The sequence below is a fragment of the Oncorhynchus clarkii genome, chromosome 5 (assembly GCF_045791955.1).
Source record: "Oncorhynchus clarkii lewisi isolate Uvic-CL-2024 chromosome 5, UVic_Ocla_1.0, whole genome shotgun sequence".
Taxonomy (NCBI): domain Eukaryota; kingdom Metazoa; phylum Chordata; class Actinopteri; order Salmoniformes; family Salmonidae; genus Oncorhynchus; species Oncorhynchus clarkii.
The window spans coordinates 41685193-41706246 of record NC_092151.1 but is presented as its reverse complement, the minus strand read 5'-3'; the positions used below and the strand labels follow the sequence as shown (position 1 = coordinate 41706246).

Genomic DNA, 21054 nt, shown 5'->3' with positions numbered 1-21054 from the left:
GGGCGGGGAGGGGGTTGATCGCATTGTAACACACGGACCAAACCACACATTTTAGGGGTGTATATGAAAATGATAATCATCAATGTTTTAACAGATGTTTATTTACGATATATTTCCATACACATATTTAATAAGTTCATTGATATTTGACATATCACCCTTCAAACAAATATTAGGGAAGCTGCTTCCACGCATCGACTTGGTAAATGCCGCTCACTCCCCATTGCCTCGAGGTAAACAACGCATTCATGGTTTAACAACATGGCGGTTCAGTGAGCTGTGCTGGAGACACGTTTAGACATTAATCTCTAATTTGCAGTCTTTGCCAAATACTTAGTGCTGCATTTTCGGAAAAATATATATTTTCATACTGCTGAAAAGATAGATAACAGATTTTCGGTTTCGAGTTGTCCGTTAACGTCAACAACAAAATGAGCAACATTTACATTCAAGAGCCTCCAACAAACGGAAAGGTGAGCGCCAGCTTGTTTGCCAGGGCTCCTGTAATTAGTTCCTCTGAAGATCACAGTCTGCACGAAGTACAGTAAGCTGGCTAGCTAACGTTCTGCCAAGCAGACGTGTGGCCTTGGTATAAAGTGCTATGCTTCTACCTTCTCAGGTTCTGATCAAGACCTCAGCTGGTGACATCGATATTGAGCTGTGGTCCAAAGAGGCACCCAAGGCCGCCAGAAACTTTGTCCAGTTATGCATGGAAGGTACGGACTGGGTGCCTGATTTATATCTACTAGCAGGTTAAAATGCAAGGTCACTCAACAGTACTGATGTACTTATAATGTATACTCAATCTTGGTTAACCCGGAATTCTGTCCTCATTAGTATACTCACCATTTCACATTGCACACCAGCTTATTGTAAATGTGTACTGTTCTCTTCCACAGGCTACTATGATGGAACACCATTCCATAGAGTGGTGCCAGAGTTCATTGTCCAAGGAGGAGATCCCACAGGATCCGGGACGGGGGGAGAGTCCATCTATGGACGCCCATTCAAGGTTAACTTTCACTGTCTCCATCACCTTATTAACTCGCATCATGGTCACCCCCAAATAATTATAGGCTAGACATAAACTCAACTTTTCTACATGGAACCTTTGTCAACTCACCCATTACTATGGTTTCAGACTTCCACTAACAATGTGACAGTGGGGCTGATTCTGGTTTTGCTGTTGGCTCTGTCCCCCGTTCCCAGGATGAGTTCCACTCCAGACTGCGTTTCAACAGACGTGGTCTGGTTGCCATGGCCAACGCAGGGCCCCATGACAACGGCAGCCAGTTCTTCTTCACCCTGGGTCGGGCAGATGAGCTCAACAACAAACACACCATCTTTGGAAAGGTAAAATGCCAAAAGAAGATCAATGCATCTTTTATGTTTGGAAAGCTTTTAGTATGCAGCATTTGTCCTGTAAGTTCATCTTCCTTTCCCCAATGCAGGTGACGGGTGATACAGTGTACAACATGCTCAGGTTATCCGAAGTGGAATGTGATCAGGAGGAAAGACCTTTAAATCCACACAAGATACGAACCACTGAGGTATGTATGTCTTGTTATAGGTTTACAACACACCCTAATATTTTATCACTTTGACCATTCATTTGTTTTACGTGTACCAATTCTGTCAGACTCTTGTTACTTTACGTTTTTTCAAATGTCTCTCTGCAGGTGTTACATTCTCCCTTTGATGACATCATTCCACGTGAAAGAAAAAAATCCAAAAAGGATGAAGACAAAAAAGAGGGAAAGAAATCTCAGTCCAAAGCAACAAAGTAAGTGTTTAATTGACTATTATACACACTTTCTCTGCTCCTCACTCTCAATCTGTTGCTGACTCGGAAGCGTGGTACTGCAGTTATGAACAGTCGGACTCTGGACCTATTTATTTTGTCAGGAACTTCAGTCTGTTGTCATTTGGAGAGGAAGCTGAGGAGGAAGAGGAAATGGTAACTCAAGTCAGCCAGGTAATTAGAACATGAGCGGTCTTGTTATTCTGCGCCTCAAATCAAACTCGCCATCTTTGTGCCATCCGTGTCAATCAGATACATTACACACATTGTTTCTTTTCATCCAGACACTGAAGGGGAAAAGCAAAAGCAGTCATGACCTGCTGAAGGATGATCCTCTGCTGAGCTCTGTCCCAGCGGTCAACAAGTAAACACTAAGATACCGTAGAGACACCATGCTCTGCTGCCTCAGCTTATCTTGTTTGGAGAGTGAATGAATGAATATATTATTCATGTTTTTCTGAATCTATTTGTCTTGTGTTTGAAGGAAAAAAGCCAGAGGAGGGGCTGGAGAAGCAGCAGAGGTATGCTCTTATACCTTCATGGGGTCTGTTCAATCAACACACCATGCACCACGTGTATAATGCACTCCGTTCCACTTGTTGGGGAACACCTTTTCTCTTGAGCGTTCTTCACGCCTTCTCTCCTCTCTCTCGTTTTCAGGGTGAGGATGATGAGGCTGCGGAGGGGGATGCGAATGGTGACGAAGAGGAGTATGACTCTGACGAGAGGCAGGAAATGAGGGAGAGGATCTCTAAGAAGCTGAAAAAGATGAAGGAGGATGAGAAGAAGAGTACCGATCCCAGCGAGGAGGACAGAGGAAAGAGGGCCAACCGCAGGTAGATTACACTAAAATGACATGCCATCCATTCCAGGCGGCCATTTATGCACCTTTTTAATTGGGGATTGTTGTTTAATCTAATAGCGGTGTTATCGTTTACGTTAATCGTTCATCAGTGTTCTGAGTTTAGGCCCCTTTTTGTCTTTACCACAACATCTTTGATTAGAAACCTGACTTGGTGCCCAGCAGGTGGCGGTAGCGTACAAGAGAAAGTGGTGTCGAATCAGTGATACAGTAGTTGTAATTCTTTAGACTGGCCATGGGGAGGCGTTGTAGCACTGCATGGACAAGGGAGCTCAGTCTGTCTATGCACTGGATATACTACTGCTTTAAAAGCCCCAACTCAATGTCCAGCTAGGTGACATGTTGGTTCAGTTCACAAGGAAATCCGTGATAAAAGAGACAGAGCTTTTTGTTCAATCTGTTCCGATAGGTTTTCGAAGGTATCTTGTGATAACTGAGATGATGCAGTATGACTGAACATACCAAAGGACCTCGTCGTAGAGATAGAGCAGTGTGATTCAGCTGCTTTGATGTAATGGCCATCATTAATCCTATGGACTGGCTATATCATAGGCTACATACCAACACTGATAACTCAACAATGACTTCTTACTCCTCGCTCACTACTGTAACTAAGTACAGTCTTGACAAGATAATTACAATGGCAAACGCCATCTCTGATTAAACACTGATTGTTGTAAAAATACATTTTAATGGCAATTACTTTTGGTGACCATGAATGAATGAATCAGAGGGTCGGAGGTACTTATGCTGGGTGATTCCTCATGACAATATAACAAAAAATATCATGATTCTTAAAGATTTTCAAGAAATGTAATCCATAGAAGAGTCTTTTGGAGGAAGGATTGTTGACATATATTTGACATTTGTATCTTTATAGCATAATTGTGGAAAAATGTATTAAAGTTGGTACATTTGGCCTGACCTAGGCCGCCTTTTAAAGCTGCAATATGTAACATAGAAATGTGTGTTATAGGTCTGCCATTCTCATTGAAAGCAAGTCTAAGAAGCGGCGAATCTGTTCTATGTGTGCTATTTCTATGCTTCCTGTTCTTAAGTTTTTGCGTCTTTTGGTTTTGAACACCAGCTGAAAGTACAATATATTTGGTTATGGAAATTATATTTCACAGCTTTTTAGATGGTACAGTGAATGATTATCTACATTATACTTGCTTGTTTTGTCACAACTAAAATTAAGCAAACTGTTAGAATTTTTGCAACCAGGAAATGGCATAGTGATTTTCTGCAAAATGCATCTCTTAAGATTCCATAATGTTTTCGTCTGCAGGTGCTACAAAGCAAACATTGGTGTCATATGAAGCTTTACCTCTTGCTCTGTAATATGCGTAGTATTTTCATTTCAATAACAATTTTCTTCCATTAATTAACATTGAGAGATATTCACATGAATATTTAACATGAGCAATTTAGACGTATGCCATTAGATTTAGAGAAAAAAAAGCTACACATTGTTGAACATAAAAGACTCTATTGGCATATCGATGTTCCAGTGAGGATCTCTGCTAGTTTTAAAGATGTGGCCCATTTTTATACAGAGAAATTGGCATAGTAGACAATGTAACCAATCACAGCCCTCCTTCTTACTTGAATCATAGCACATCCAGTATCACCAGTAGAGGATGATCATTTTGACATTCACGCTGTTGTTAATGCTTAACATATTGGATCGTAACTCTAAAAGTAGAAGAGATCCCACTGTGGAATGTTGATCTGCCCGTAGAGTATATTATGTTCAACAATGTATATCATTTTGTTTTTTGCCAAATCTAAGATTTGGTGTTTTCGATTCATGTTTGTTTTTCCAACATTCATAAATGCATGTAGGAAAATTGTTATTGAAGTCTAAATGCTACTCCTATTATGGTAAAGCTTCATATGACGCCAATGTTTGCTTTGTAGCACCTACAGATGAAACATCATGGAATGTTTAAAGGAGGCCTGGGTAAGGCCAACATGTCACAAATGTTCCAAATGTGGTCACAAAACTTAAATTCATTCTTTCTCAATTAGGCTTTAAGATACACATGCCAAATATGTCAACATTCCTTCCTCTAAAGGACCATTCTACGAATTACATTTTGTGAAAATCCCCCAAATCATGGTCTTTCTTTGTTGTTGTTCTAGTCTCATGAGGAATCACCATGCTAGGGTGTTGATGAGGACTAGTGACACCCTCTCAGCCAAGCAGAACCCCCTCGCTGCTAACACACACTCACCTCGGGCCACTGGCCCCACATCAATGAACTCAGCCTGTCCACTGCAGCCAGGACCCGCTAGGTGGAAGAGAAATGCTGTCACCCGCACCACATGCCTTACTCCGCTGTAGTAGAGGCAAACATCAGTCTGCCAACACTGTGTGAGAGCGAGCAAGCAAACAGGACTGAAAGAGAGTCAGACAGACAGATCGAGCCGGGCAGAGAAAGCGGCTGTGACAGTTTTTGTAACCTCAAGGTTGTCGTCCAAAATCAGTTACCGGTGGAGGGAACATAGTGTTTTTAAAAGCATGTGACATGTTTGTCTCAATGCCACCGCTGATTACCACACAGCACCAGCCTTATCATAAACTGTTATCTAGCAGTGTGTTGTGTTACCTCTCAATTACCCAATGGGATAAGGACTCGGCACCGGCCCAGCCAGTCAGCTGTGTGTGCGCTCGTGCATGTGACTGACAGGTAGGCCGATGCAGACCGACTGTAGTATATTAAACACAAGCGTAGATTGTTTGGCTGTAGGCCTGTACCCCAGCACCGTGGTTTGTGTTGGCACAGAGTCAAAGAGAAGGCTGGTAGGTAGAGCACAGTGTTGGGCCGGGACAAAGGGGGCATTGTTGAAGAATCTCTCCTCTCTGTCTCTCTCTCTCTTTCTTTCCCCCTTTCTCTCTGCGATATTGTTTCAGACCACAAGAGTGTATTTTTATTGTTTGGCCCGCTGAGTAATTCCTTTATGCTCAACTGCAGGGGATAAAACTGAAGGATGGTCGTGGGTGCTATCCAGCAGGTCTCAGGTGGAGACGTTAAAAGTCAAGTCTGAGACGACCGCGAAAATTAGGAATCTCGCGGAAAAATATTTTTCAGATCTACACAAAACTTCTTTACCATATTGCCAGGCAATTGTTTCCCGCAGGTGCCAAGCGACCAGACAACATTCCATTTTCCTCCGCATCAAGTGACGTAATCAGTCTGAGGTGTTTTCACGAGAGATCTCAAATCATAATGTGTATTTACTATGACAGGATGGGAATTGAAGAGGGAACTGTAATTTGGTCCCGTCCATTAAAGGAGAGGGTAATAAACCTGGAAATCATTCTCTAGAAATACTCGGACTGTTTGGTTGGGTGTGGACAGTTTTTACAACACCGGTATATACTTACCACATCATTATCCGTTATTGTATATCGACCCCATGATACAGCTATATATAGCTATATATCAATCCCTCTCACCTCCACAGCATTCACCAGAGAGGGATCTGAGCTCAACACCTCGTCACCATTCCTATTGATTAAATCCGGTCTCTATATGAAGTGCCTGGGGCCTCTTTGCGGGAGTTTATTTAAAAAAAAAAAAATATATATATATATATATTGAAGTGAGTCCCAAAAGCAGTGCATGTGGTAGCCGACTAGCCGCCACTTTTGTTAAACCCGACGGGGCATGACTGGGGAAGCAAAACGCTTCCATATGGCTCTGGGACACAGCCTTAGTTGACTGGCTCTGCCAACAAGACCCTGGCTCTCTTGCGCTTTCTCTTCTCTTTCTCTCAGGCGTGCATTCTCTCTGCCTTTCTCTCTCTCTCCATTTACACAGAGTCTACCAAAAATTAGGAACACCTTCCTAATATTGAATTGCACCCCCTTCCATTTTGTCCTCAGAATAGCCTGATTTCGTCAGGGTATGGACTCTACAAGGTGTCGATAGCATTCCACAGGAACTGTTGGGCGGGAAAAACCCAGCAGCGTTGTTGCAGTTCTTGACACGAACCGGTGTGCCTGGCACCTACTCAAAGGCACTTAAATCTTTTGTCTTGCCCATACACCCTCTGAATGGCACATATACACAGTCTATGTTTTAAAAAAGGCTTAAAAATCCTCCTTTAACAAGCCTCCTCCCCTTCATCTGTACTGATTTGAATTGGATTTAACAAGTGACATCTATAAGGAATCATAGCTTTCACCTGGATTCAGCTTTTCAGTCTGTCATGGAGTGAGCAGATGCTCTTAATCTTTTGTATACTCGGGTGTATATCTCTCTTATCTATCTCTCCCTGTCTTTCCCCTCTTCTCATTGCCTGGTCGTTCTTGAGAGTTTAGCCCTGAATTCAACCCCAAATCAGGAAGAAACAACTCCTGTCAGGCCCAACGTTTAACCATGACCAGTCTTTTTCCAATCTTAATCATGTTTTAACTGAGAAATATCTTTGTTTGGGCCTTTTAAGGTCTAGGCCTGTGAGCCAGTCCAGGAGGTTGTGTGTGTGTGAGAAGAAAAGTCTATAATGACTGTTGATCTTTAACAGATTGAGGCCTTTTCCTGACTGACTAGGTGACTGACGACCTGGTCACCAAGACGACCCAGTACCTCTCCCGAAGGAGGGTTGGCCAGACCGTTGTTGTTTCACTAGACTAGGTCCTTCAGCAGACAATGGAACTCGCAATTAACTGGGACAACAGACATCTATCTAAGCCCAAGTGGCCTTACCCTGGACACCAAACGCACACACACAAAAGTGACACGTGTGGCTAATTGGCTGCACCTGTTTGTTGTGATTGGTCATAACCCAGGGGGTCTCTCAGAGAAAGGTAATGGGAATCAGGAAGCACTGGACTCTCTAGTGGAGAACCGCTGTAGACAATCCAGTTCCTGGCAGCAGGGTCCTGTGTGTTTTGGAACTGACAGGTCTACACATCTCTGCTGGCCCGACCTTGCATGTCTATCCAGCACGGAGCACTCTCTGTCTTCGTCTTTCTCTCGCTCTCTTTCTCTTGCTTTCTCTGTCTTTCTCTCTCTGTCTCTCTCTTCCCTCTTTCTCCATCTGTCTGTCTCTCTCTCGGGAAACAGATCTGTGTGTTTAGGACTCTTTATGTGTTTGATGGGCTGGATGGAATGAAGAACCTGTGGGGAATTTAGCCTACTTGGTAGGAGAGGGATAGACACATTGCTTCTCTCCTTCTCTGCACAGTCATGCAGATTCTTGTCTGTGCTGCTGCTGGTGCTGTGGTCAGATTCCTCCTCACCGTCCTGCTTGGCTTTGAACCAAGCCGAAGCTCGAATCCACTATGTGGTGCTTGCCTACGGAGCAGCAAGGGGAACTGCTCCTCCCTACCTTCAGTCTATGCTCAAACCCTACACCCCATCCCGAGCACTCCGTTCTGCCACCTCTTGCCTCTTGGCCGTCCAACCCCTACAGGGGGGTCAGCTCCCGCTCAGGCCAGTCAAAGCTTTTCTCTGTCCTGGCACCCCAGTGGCGGAAAGGGCTTTCCCCTGACACCAGGACAGCAGAGTCCCTGCCCGTGTCCGAAGCCTTAACTCTTCAAAGAATATATATTTTAAATAAGACATCATATGTACTTTATCATGATATGTGGTTGTCCCACCTAGCTATCTGAAGATGAATGCACTAAATGTAAGTCGCCCTGGACAAGAGTGTCTGCTGGACAAGAGTGTCTGCTGGACAAGAGTGTCTGCTGGACAAGAGTGTCTGCTGGATGACTCAAATGTAAAGGTTTAGATGTTGTTGTCATCCCACTGTCTGTCATCCCAATCTCTCTGGTATACCAGAGGCCTGGTTTAGACTGCTGCTCTGAGGGATTGGGATCCCTCCCTTTCTCTGTCTGTCTGAGCTGAGGGTTCCTCTCGAGCGCTGGCGGGGTTCGAGAGAGAGAGAGAGAGAGAGAGAGAGCGGCTGACTGGGCCGTAGCCAGTCACTTTGTGTGCTTTCTTTATGAAAAGTAAATCATCCACAGCACCCTGGGTTTCGCTTATTTGAATTGTCTGAATGAGCGACAATCGCTGGCAGCCCCTGAGAGGCCGAAAGCCGCCTGGCCCAGCAGAGAGGAATGACGAAGACCTGTTCCTACTTCAATCTGCTCAGAAAAGAGGAGAGGGAGGACATTTAATGTAGATAGGCTGGTCCTAGACATGCGTCTCTCGCTCTCTCCTCTCTTCTCTGTCTCTCTCTCTTTCCCCTCCTTCTCCTCCTTACAGTGTTGTGGGATGACAGTCCCACTCCTTCCCTGCTGGCAGGTGGGGAGGTGCTGCTGAATGGCTGGCATTGTGCTCTGGTTGGGAAGGAGGGATGAAGGAGGTGGAGGAGGGGATGGATGGATGTCTCTTGACTCCCTCCCCCCCCACCCCCGGCTGATAGATCTGAAGGAGGGAGGGAGTCAGAGAGAGAGAGAGGGCACAGTCTGGCATCTCGTCAAAGCCTGGTCTCATTAACACGCTCTGTGTGTGTGGTGTGTGTGTGTGAGAGAGAGGCTGGGATGGTCCTGCTAACAGAAGGCCACTGTATTCACTACTGTGTTATTTTTCATCTGGCTAAATGAATACCCATGGAGACCTCCCCTTGGGCTGGTTGAAACTAGTGCTCACCTTGTGGTGTTTCTGCTATTTTCAACTGTACCGCTCTGCTTGGGCTCATTCTCATTTATTAGCAGTTTTGTTTTGGAGGCCGTTTGTGACAGCTTGTCACTTCTTGAAATCTGATTTTGCGTATTTACTCCGGCTATATGCGCTTTTATACACTGCTCCAAAAAATAAAGGGAACACTAAAATAACACATCCTAGATCTGCCTGAATTATATATTCTTATTAAATACTTTTTTCTTTACATAGTTGAATGTGCTGACAACAAAATCACACCAAAATTATCAATGGAAATCAAATTTATCAACCCATGGAGGTCTGGATTTGGAGTCACACTCAAAAGTAAAGTGGAAAACCACAATACAGGCTGATCTAAATTTGATGTAATGTCCTTAAAACAAGTCAAAATGAGGCTCAGTAGTGTGTGTGGCCTCCACGTGGCTGTATGACCTCCCTACAACGCCTGGGCATGCTCCTGATGAGGTGGCAGATGGTCTCCTGAGGGATCTCCTCCCAGACCTGGACTAAAGCATCCGCCAACTCCTGGACAGTCTGTGGTGCAACGTGGCGTTGGTGAATGGAGTGAGACATGATGTCCCAGATGTGCTCAATTGGATTCAGGTCTGGGGAACGGGCGGGCCAGTCCATAGCATCAATGCCTTCCTCTTGCAGGAACTGCTGACACACTCCAGCCACATGAGGTCTAGCATTGTCTTGCATTAGGAGGAACCCAGGACCAACCGCACCAGCATATGGTCTCACAAGGGGTCTGAGGATCTCATCTCGGTACCTAATGGCAGTCAGGCTACCTCTGGCGAGCACATGGAGGGCTGTGCGGCCCCCCAAAGAAATGCCACCCCACACCATGACTGACCCACCGCCAAACCGGTCATGCTGGAGGATGTTGCAGGCAGCAGAACGTTCTCCACGGCGTCTCCAGACTGTCACGTCTGTCACGTGCTCAGTGTGAATCTGCTTTCATCTGTGAAGAGCACAGGGCGCCAGTGGCGAATTTGCCAGTCTTGGTGTTCTCTGACAAATGCCAAACGTCCTGCACGGTGTTGGGCTGTAAGCCCACGTCGGGCCCTCATACCACCCTCATGGAGTCTGTTTCTGACCGTTTGAGCAGACACATGCACATTTGTGGCCTGCTGGAGGTCATTTTGCAGGGCTCTGGCAGTGCTCCTCCTGCTCCTCCTTGCACAAAGGTGGAGGTAGCGGTCCTGCTGCTGGGGTGTTGCCCTCCTACGGCCTCCTCCACGTCTCCTGATGTACTGGCCTGTCTCCTGGTAGCGCCTCCATGCTCTGGACACTACTTTGACAGACACAGCAAACCTTCTTGCCACAGCTCGCATTGATGTGCCATCCTGGATGAGCTGCACTACCTGAGCCACTTGTGTGGGTTGTAGACTCCGTCTCATGCTACCACTAGAGTGAAAGCATTCAAAAGTGACCAAAACATCAGCCAGGAAGCATAGGAACTGAGAAGTGGTCTGTGGTCACCACCTGCAGAACCACTCCTTTATTGGGGGTGTCTTGCTAATTGCCTATAATTTCCACCTGTTGTCTATTCCATTTGCACAACAGCATGTGACATTTATTGTCAATCAGTGTTGCTTCCTAAGTGGACAGTTTGATTTCACAGAAGTGTGATTGACTTGGAGTTACATTGTGTTGTTTAATTGTTCCCTTTATTTTTTTGAGCAGTGTATATAGCCTATATGCAGGAAACAGGGCCGTAGCCAGGGTCTGAGTTTCAGTGAGGTCCGATGGGAGCCTCACATTTGTAACGTTATCACGTTGGTTGCTGTATCTTCAGCCACCTCAGTCCATCTACAAAAACATAACCTATTAGCTATACGATTAGCCGCTTCACATTAACTCAGCACTTTGATTAAAAACTATCATTTTAATGCGTACAGAGAGATCTGTCAGCAGGAAAATTATTTTATTGACCCACTAAGGTCGATGTCCGCGCCCCAGTGGAAATCTAATTAGCATAATAAAAGAAATCCCCATAAATATTTGCTTTGCTTTGCATGTGTCTCAGTCCAGACATCCCGAAAATCGGTTCTTCTCACAAAATCGTCTGTAGCGTCCGAACGGTTTGACCTGCACACTATTATGACTCTATGGAAAGATGAGATTCTCACGAAGACTATGGTGTTCTCCGTTCTGCTCTACGACCCCCACAAGCATCTTGGGACTTGAATGTATACAAAAAAAAAAATGAATGGAAGTATAATGTATACAGAATGGAAACTGTTTAGTGTCAAAAATAAGGGGTTAAATACATGTAAAATCGCTCAGATATAGGACAGACACTTTACGGTAAACTTCTTTTTGGATTGGGGGGGGGGGGGGGGGCGCTATCTGTTGTTCCATGTAGTGAATCTGTTCTTCAATGCATTTGAATGGGCTAATAGCAGTAAAGCCAAAAATAAATGTTCATCGAGCCAAAAATAAATGTTCATCAAATAATTTTTTCAATACAAAAAGGTATACTTCAAGGGGTGTGAATTCAAAATCAAGGAGCAAAATGTAAACAATTCCATATGGTTTAGTAGAACCCTCCCCTGCTTAAGACAGAGCTTAGACTCTTATTTAACAAAAGGTAAACAAATACGTTTGCTTTGCATAACTTTGTTGTTGTTGTTGCAGTTTAACTAAGTTCCTGCATTTCTACAAGTTTTGTCGTTTGGATTGGGGAGTCATTTTTGCTATTTTAAAAGCTGATTTACTGCACATTCTCCCATGACTTAGGGCATGTTAATATGATATCTGAGTGAGCGTGACAAACAAAATCAATGGGGGCCCCTTGGAGGTTAGGGCCCCTGGGCGCGTGCCTTGACTGCCCGGTCGGTAATTCGGCCATGATTACAAGTTTAGATAGCTGGCTAGACTAATTTAACAATCTAAACATCTTAACTGACATGGGCTAATTGAGTGACTGTCAGTGAATGACAAATAGCAGACTGCTGATGCACAACCAAGTTTCGAAATTGCACCTTGTGTATTCTACTATTCTAACTTTTGGGGGGATGGGGGCTCCTCATATGTAGCCACGGCCCTGATAAAAGTTACCGCCAAAATAAAGCAAGCACCGACATAGTGTCTCGATCTCTATTGGAGGGATGTGACACCATTCTTCCGCGAGAAATTCCATCATTTGGTGGTTTGTTGATGGTGGTGAAAACGCTGTCTCAGGTAAGTGTTAAACTATGTTGAGATCTGGTGACTGAGACACACAGGCAGCTCATTTCTGTTTCCCCCCCCCGTAATTTGGTCACATCAGATGTTTTTCATGTCAAATCTTTTTCAGAGCTGATCTGATTGGTCAAAAGACCATTAGTGATAAAAAGATCAGAATTGGACTGCCTGTGTAAACACACACACACACACACACACACACACCAGTTAGCCTGGCGGGTAGGAGCATTGGGCCAGTAACCCAAAGGTTGCTGGATCGAATCCCAGAGCTGACAAGGTAAAAATATTTTGTTCTGCCCCTGAGCAAGGCAGTTAACTCCAAGTTAACTGCTCCCCGGGGCGCCGATGAGGTGGATGCCAATGAAGTCAGAGGGGTTGAGTTAAATATGGAAGACACATTCAGTTTAACGCGTTCAGTTGTACAAACTGACTTGGTGTCCCCCTTTACCTTACCCTTTAAACAACCTATGCTCCTTTGAGACCTCCGAGATCTCTTCTTCTAGCTGCGTGGAAGCACCTGCTTTCAATGTACTTTGTGTTTACTCAAGTGTCTCCTTTATTTTGGCAGTTGCGTTTATGAGGCTATAGTATAGGCTCAGAAGTTTTACATTTTATTTCTACTTCTCATAAAAGAATATAGAATTAATTTCATGTTTTATGACACTCACATAGCAGTCAATAGAAACTGAATTCCATGAGCGTTTGAACAAAAGAAGTCTCTAGCGATCTTAACTCAGTGACTCATTCATTAAATGACAGCAGTACGGGTGACCTCTTTCACTGATCCGTTCTTGACTTAGGTACTACTGTCAGTTGGTTTTGTCACCTCGTTTCAGTCAGGGGAACGTTAAGGAGGCTGACAGCGAATTCGGGGGCCTAGCTGTGTCCTTCTTCCATGAAGCCGTGGTCGGGACAGGGTCAGTAGTGCCTCTGTAACTGGAGTATCCTCCGGGCACTTTTGTCTTAGGACTCTCAATGCAGGCGGCTGTCAAGTCAACCAGTCTTGTCAAAAAATAGTGACTTCATCAATACTGTAAGGCCATGATTCCATTTAGTCGTTTGGCCGTTTGTTTGGTTGATAGGCTGCTGGTCGACCAAGATTTCTTTAGTTGAGCAGTAGCAAAGAAAATATGTATTTTCATGGTGTACAAGACACCTGTCTGAGTGAACTAAATCATTGTGGAGGTCATGGGGATGACACAGTCCATCACTGTAAGACATGTGCACATTACATTGTAAATGGTTATTGAAGGTCGACCCATTATGATTTTTCACGCCGATACCGATTTATTGGAGGATCAAAAAAAGCCGATACTGATTAATCGGACTATAATATATATATATATACATACATACATACATACATACAGTGGGGCAAAAAAGTATTTAGTCAGCCACCAATTGTGCAAGTTCTCCCACTTAAAAAGATGAGAGAGGCCTGTAAAATTAGGGAAAAAATCCAGAAAATCACATTATAGGATTTTAAATGAATTTATTTGCAATTGTGACCAATCGATTGGTTGAAAGAACAGACGACTGTTGGTCAAACAAATTTTTTTTTGTCGGGAACACGCCCTACAATACTGTCATCCCTACAGACAGGCGGATGGGGGCAGAGAAGTTAGTTTACCTGTGTGCTGCTGACAGAAACAATATAATCTCCAGTGTCAGTCTATCAGTGTGTTGCAGTGTTGGAGGGCTCTGTGTGGAATGTGCTGAGCCCCCAGGAGTGAATGAACAGGTGTTGCTGGCTGGCTCTCTTCCCTCCTCGTTCCTGTCCTCTCTGGCCCCTCTCCTTTATTGGCACGGGGGTCTGCCCGCGGCACCATTGTTTGGCAGTTGCCTTGGAGATGTCTCTCTTGTTTTGCAAATTGCAGCGTGTCAAGGCAAGCCGAAAATGATCACTCAGTCAGAAGTGTGTCCTCCCCTCCCTCCCAGTAAAATATATAGCCTATGGTCTGTCTTCATTTCGAACTCCATAGATCTCTGTGCTGATAAATCTGAGCTTGTGTAGTTACCGTATCAACAGCTAGCAGGCCCAGAGCTGTTTTGCCCAGTTAAGCTGATTTATTATCGAGGTGTACAAAACAAAGCAAATTCGAAAGGTTAACATGGTCAGCAAACATTATACTGTTCGTTCGTCTCCTCCATCTTGAGCTCATGTGATCTGACCTTACCCACTGCCTTAGCTACACATGTTTACATACAGTACTTTACCTTACCTAACTCCTCAGCTTTGACCTTCCCTAACTCCTCAGCTTTGACCTTCCCTTACCTAACTCCTCAGCTTTGACCTTCCCTTACCTAACTCCTCAGCTTTGACCTTCCCTTACCTAACTCCTCAGCTTTGACCTTCCCTTACCTAACTCCTCAGCTTTGACCTTCCCTTACCTAACTCCTCAGCTTTGACCTTACCTAACTCCTCAGTGTTGACCGTCCCTTACCTAACTCCTCAGCTTTGACCGTCCCTTACCTAACTCCTCAGCTTTGACCATCCCTTACCTAACTCCTCAGCTTTGACCGTCCCTTACCTAACTCCTCAGCTTTGACCGTCCCTTACCTAACTCCTCAGCTTTGACCTTCCCTTACCTAACTCCTCAGCTTTGACCGTCCCTTACCTAACTCCTCAGCTTTGACCGTCCCTTACCTAACTCCTCAGCTTTGACCTTCCCTTACCTAACTCCTCAGATTTGACCTTCCCTTACCTAACTCCTCAGCTTTGACCGTCCCTTACCTAACTCCTCAGCTTTGACCTTCCCTTACCTAACTCCTCAGCTTTGACCGTCCCTTACCTAACTCCTCAGCTTTGACCGTCCCTTACCTAACTCCTCAGCTTTGACCTTCCCTTACCTAACTCCTCAGCTTTGACCTTCCCTTACCTAACTCCTCAGCTTTGACCTTCCCTTACCTAACTCCTCAGCTTTGACCTTCCCTTACCTAACTCCTCAGTGTTGACCGTCCCTTACCTAACTCCTCAGCTTTGACCGTCCCTTACCTAACTCCTCAGCTTTGACCGTCCCTTACCTAACTCCTCAGCTTTGACCGTCCCTTACCTAACTCCTCAGCTTTGACCGTCCCTTACCTAACTCCTCAGCTTTGACCTTCCCTTACCTAACTCCTCAGCTTTGACCTTCCCTTACCTAACTCCTCAGCTTTGACCTTCCCTTACCTAACTCCTCAGCTTTGACCTTCCCTTACCTAACTCCTCAGTGTTGACCGTCCCTTACCTAACTCCTCAGCTTTGACCGTCCCTTACCTAACTCCTCAGCTTTGACCGTCCCTTACCTAACTCCTCAGCTTTGACCGTCCCTTACCTAACTCCTCAGCTTTGACCGTCCCTTACCTAACTCCTCAGCTTTGACCGTCCCTTACCTAACTCCTCAGCTTTGACCTTCCCTTACCTAACTCCTCAGCTTTGACCTTCCCTTACCTAACTCCTCAGCTTTGACCTTCCCTTACCTAACTCCTCAGCTTTGACCTTCCCTTACCTAACTCCTCAGCTTTGACCTTCCCTTACCTAACTCCTCAGCTTTGACCGTCCCTTACCTAACTCCTCAGCTTTGACCGTCCCTTACCTAACTCCTCAGCTTTGACCGTCCCTTACCTAACTCCTCAGCTTTGACCGTCCCTTACCTAACTCCTCAGCTTTGACCTTCCCTTACCTAACTCCTCATGTCGTAGTCCACTCAGCCCGGCTCCCCAAAACGAGCTCTTAGACGAGCTCTGAGACACCGGGAGACACAGAGTGGTGGATGTGAGACTGAGACGGGACACTGGGCAGGCAACAGTCTTCAAAGGCCTCCAGCAGAGTTCCAGGATGTCTCCTGTCTACCACCTCAGCTCTGACAGTGTCTCTGCTGGATAGAGAGGGGAAACATACCAACAACCCCATGCCTAGCTGTATCTGAGGCTCACAGAGCTCAAGTACCTCCTATACCTGTGCCCCAAGAAAGGGAAAACATACCAGCACCATGTCTGGCTGGCTGTGTGTCTGAGACTCACATACCTAAGCCCCTAAAGAAGAGAAATAACTTTGAACGAAGGCCTCCAATACCTGAGCCCCTACTTAGAGACAGCAGGGAGCCCAACATGGAAGAGAGACAGCGGGATCTAGTCGACCACAATAATACATTTTACAAGGTCAATATATCAGACGTCGCTTTGTTTGATGACCCCCCCCGAGAGCTTCTAAGGAGCAATGTAGGGGAGAAGGAGAGCTGGGAAGGTACAGAATGAGGAACAGAAGGTGGGGAGAGAGAGAGAGAGTGAGTGTAAAAAAAGGTGTTCAGAGAAACAAAGGCAGCCATTGTTTGAAGAGGCTTCCTGGACGTGTTTCTGAGCTGGGGCCCAGCCAGGCTGAAGTTCACCTGTGTTGCCTACCCGTGTTACCTGTGCTCTGCAAAAGGACCCAAACAGAGCTGTCAGGCTTTGTATAAATATTATTATCTCCCAACATCAGATAGCTGGTCTGTACTTAGCAGCCTCTGTCTGTCAGTCATGTTAAAGGGAACAGTATGAGGAGGATTGTTGGCACGGGGAGCAGACTTCCTCTCTAGCCTCTCCTTTCCTCTCCCTCTCCTAGCTGGGCTTTGGGCAGCCAGCCAGCAGAGACCTCCGCTCACACCCAGGATTTCTGGACCTGGGTCTGGACATGCCTTGGCCTCAATGGCCTGACTTTAATCACTGTTCCAGGTCTCCTCATTCAGGGTCAGAAAGGCCGGACAATCACACTTGAACATTTGCAGTGTATGAATATGCATTCGGGCTCAGCACAGTAATTGAGGCATACACTTTATTTATAGATCCACTACTTCCCACTGCTTATGCCTTCTTGAAGTCTGTTCCCCTCTGTCTGAGGTCTGAGTATTTTGGGCTACTGTATCATTGGTAAGTGTCATTTCAGGTTTATAGTCTCCCATGAAATTGAAACAGATTTGAGTCCATCTGAAGGTAACACCCCTCGGTGTTGTATTACTGTAATTGCAGTCTGTATAAATACATGTAGGAAGCAAGTTATGATAAAGGAAGCGACTCAAATAAATGATTGTTTTGCGAAGGGTATGACTATAGCCAGCCAGCCACAGTTTTAAAAACCAACCGAGGACATGCCTTTTTAAACTGGGAACAAATTGGAGGCAATTTGGTGCCAGTTTCCCCAGTCTCAAGCACTTCATCGAGTTCATTTGGTACACGGCCGCAGTAGGGATCAGTGACTTGTTACTCAGAGAGAGATGGACTTTTCTCTGCAGGGGTTTTATGGGGCTGTGTTGTACCCACTCAACCACAACATCCCTTCTAGTGGTGCCAGAACCCTGGCCTGCCTGGAAGGCCGCGTGAACACTCCTCATAATAAGGCGCCACTCGATTTATTGGAGCTCGTTTTTTAGTGTACATATTTCAACCCTCAAACTGTATAGAAGCGCTGCCTATGATCATTGTGTGTTTTTTTTGTTTTGTTTTTTAAAAAAACATTTAAATGTTCATTTTACGACGGCTCAGTGCTCTCACACACACTCCACATGCTAATTGCGTTGTGAGAAGCTTGAAGTAGGTAACTTGGAACAATACGTGTTTGTTTGTCAAGACCCAGAACAGTGGACTGCTGTAGATAGTTCTGGATAAATAAATTGGAATTTAAGCTATGACTTTTGACCACGTCACTGAAAAGTCAAATGCACCTGGGTTCCCCGATCGCAGTAGCATTTGCCCTCTTCAGTCAGTCTGATTTGCTGTAGAGCCATCTTTCGTTTTTTTTCCTGGTACATTTTGAGGCTGTCACCTGCGGTATACCTTGTTTTGATCTGTGGTTTACCTGAATGTTAACTCCTCTGTTCCCTTTACAGCGATGAGCTGCGTCAAGAGGCTCGCCAGTTGAAGAAGGACCTTCTGGCCATCAAAAAGAGGAGGGAAGACATCGCCAATCCTCCAAAGAAGGAGGAGGAAGGCGAGGGTATGTCACTACATCACCTACTGTTTTAAATACCTTGCAGGTACCACTTTATAAATTGTTTGTTAAATGGTTTATGAAAGGATTTTCTACAAACTTTATAGACTGTTAAAAAAAAAAAACGACTTACCAACTCACCCTTTATACTCTTTATATGTGAAGTGTTACCCAAAGTCATTTTCTCTCTGTGATTTAACACAGAGGATATCCTCCATCTCCATGAGGTACAGTATTTCTTCTCTGGGCCACATTCTCCTCTAATGGCTACGTATGTAGCCAGACAGTCCTCTCGTCTCTGACAATTAAGGCGGATGTCAACGTCTAGTTTATTCTACCCAAGGCTCTGCTTTTTTTTTATTTTTAAATTGTGTAAATTGCTTGAGCAACAAATTACTGAGTTGCCTACCCCCGTTGGTTAAAAACCAAAGCCCTTGCCGTAGGTTGGTCTTCAGCTTTGCTTAAAGTGACAAGGCGACTAAGTGGGTGTTTTTTTCCCCCTTCGTTACCACACAGTCCTGCAGCCTCCCGTAATACCGCCTGTCTCCCGAGTGTTTTGTCGGTACACCCACCGATAAAGAAACACATATTTTTGGACAATCATGAAAACCACTTTGGCTCAGAGTTAAGTACGACTGAGAAGCTCAAAACTTTGTTTTGCAACAAAACCAATGGTCCATGTGGTCTTGTGGTGGCATAAATGCCAAACGAACAGGGGGGGTCACCGCAAGGCGCGTTTAAGTTCATGAGATATTGAGATGCTCTCATCATCTCCTAGACACTGTTTGTCTTTTTTCCCCCCGACACCGCCTCTTACTCAGTGCTTACCACATGGTGGGTACTCGACTCAGAACCCACTATTAGGTCTCAACTGAGACTGGATCCCAGCTAGAGCCGTTTCTGTTTAGGCCTACTTGGCAGGTCACAGGGAAACACAAAAGCTCCAGTTCAGGTAAGTCACAACAGGTAGGTCAGTGTAGATGTGGTTATCCAGCCGGATGCTGTAACCGGGGTTAACGAGGAGGCCTTTATGTGTGTCTCTGGCTGGGCAGCAGCCTCTTTGGGCAGCAGCCTCTTTGAACGCTCCTCTCATTACGTGAATGTGTTGGACATGAGGCTTCATTCAGTAGGATGGAATGTGTAGAAGAGAAGTCACGGGCCAGCGGACTCTGCAGGGGGGGCAGATGTCTGCTTAAACACTGAATCCTGAGACTCGGCTGAGGGAGAGGAATGCACTGTTGCGTGGTGTGGTGGGTTAGATACTGAAGGAGGTGGTTTTATCTCATTCTCATCATTCTGGATGGATGGTGACTTTGGGTTTAAAGCGGTGAAACAGCTACTGCTTCACATTTTGGCTGCGCCCTACAGAGGTTGGAACCTAAATGAATCTCCAATAGTTTAGTTCTGAACCGAACCATATATATATATATATATATATATATATATATATATATATATAACTGTTCCGACCAGCAAAATAATGCTCTGAACCGGTTCGAATGACATTGCATAGGCGCTTTGTTGCGTTTTTCTTTGTGAAACTAGAAAAAAATACATAAAATGTCAAATGTTATTAACCGGATCCCATGCTTTCAAAAATAAGTTATTTTCCGGAACGGTATAGATCACTTTCGTTCCCTGTTCTGGTTCTGTTCCTTGAAAAATAATTATTTTCAGTTTTTTTTTTAACCGGTTCCGACCCCTGGCCCTATATGGTTTACTGACCTCTTTTGAACACCAGAGCCCTATTTGGTCTGATCAAAACTAGTGCACTATATAGGGCGTAGGTTGCCATTTTGGATACAGATTTTGTTTTCACTTTTAACTTTGCTGTTACTAAAAAAACGAAATCACTGTGACCTAGTAAAGGTCAGTAAGTCTTGTTTTATTAATAAAATCTGCTCACTCTAAAGCTGCCTGGTCAGGCAGGTTTCTGCCCTACTTTCTCTAAGGATTAGTATGGGCTCAGGAAAACCTTTTGACCTTCAAACAGCTTTGAATAGGGAGGCTGTTGTACGTCACTGTCCTCACATTGAATGCCTCGATGGGGCCAAACATCTCACCCCCCACAGCCTGACCTCTGAGCAGCGGTCAATTCCAAAGAAGCTCAGATGCAGCTGTGGTAGGTTTGACTGTAGTCTCTAGGGAAAGGGAATTTAGAGGGTAAACTTGCTGACTTTGTGTTTCTGTATCATCATTACCTCACCAGTCTGCTATTAAGACAGAGACATCACTTCCAAAACATACGTACACGGACGTGCACTTCAATACACTCAACATTCCTCACATTCATGTGGCAAATAAAATGGGTATTGTTCTTTTACGCTTTCAAAAGAGAGAGGACATTTGGACAGGACCATTAGACCCATAGACGTTTTGAATTTCTGTTAGCAGAAGACTGGTGTGTTTGCAAAGCCGCTTGCCCTCAAATGTTTTCTAAGCGCTTTTGATTCATTAAAGTGTGACCGAACGGTTTGCGAAAGAAGAAAAAAAATCTAATCTAGATTGTTTTCTTAGCTTGCCAAACACACTAGTGATAAATACACACAAGAAGACTGAAGTGCTCTAGATTCCTCGTTGTCCTATTTTTTTATGAGAATGAAATTGCAGAGGATGGAATTCTGATCCTGCTTGT

At 44.9% G+C, this 21054-nt stretch overlaps 1 protein-coding gene across 1 annotated transcript in view; it reads left to right on the top strand.

The window, feature by feature from the left end:
• The first annotated feature begins 16 nt into the window (after positions 1 to 16).
• Positions 17 to 21054, top strand: part of LOC139408860 (CWC27 spliceosome associated cyclophilin) — a 50668-nt gene continuing 29630 nt past the window's right edge. The window contains exons 1-11 of the mRNA XM_071153260.1: positions 17 to 473; positions 620 to 716; positions 900 to 1012; positions 1210 to 1353; positions 1452 to 1550; positions 1680 to 1783; positions 1906 to 1975; positions 2086 to 2165; positions 2286 to 2322; positions 2462 to 2637; positions 18319 to 18425. Of these exons, the coding sequence (XP_071009361.1) occupies positions 432 to 473; positions 620 to 716; positions 900 to 1012; positions 1210 to 1353; positions 1452 to 1550; positions 1680 to 1783; positions 1906 to 1975; positions 2086 to 2165; positions 2286 to 2322; positions 2462 to 2637; positions 18319 to 18425 (1069 nt within the window). The 5' untranslated portion in view covers positions 17 to 431. The remainder of the gene's footprint in view (positions 474 to 619; positions 717 to 899; positions 1013 to 1209; positions 1354 to 1451; positions 1551 to 1679; positions 1784 to 1905; positions 1976 to 2085; positions 2166 to 2285; positions 2323 to 2461; positions 2638 to 18318; positions 18426 to 21054) is intronic.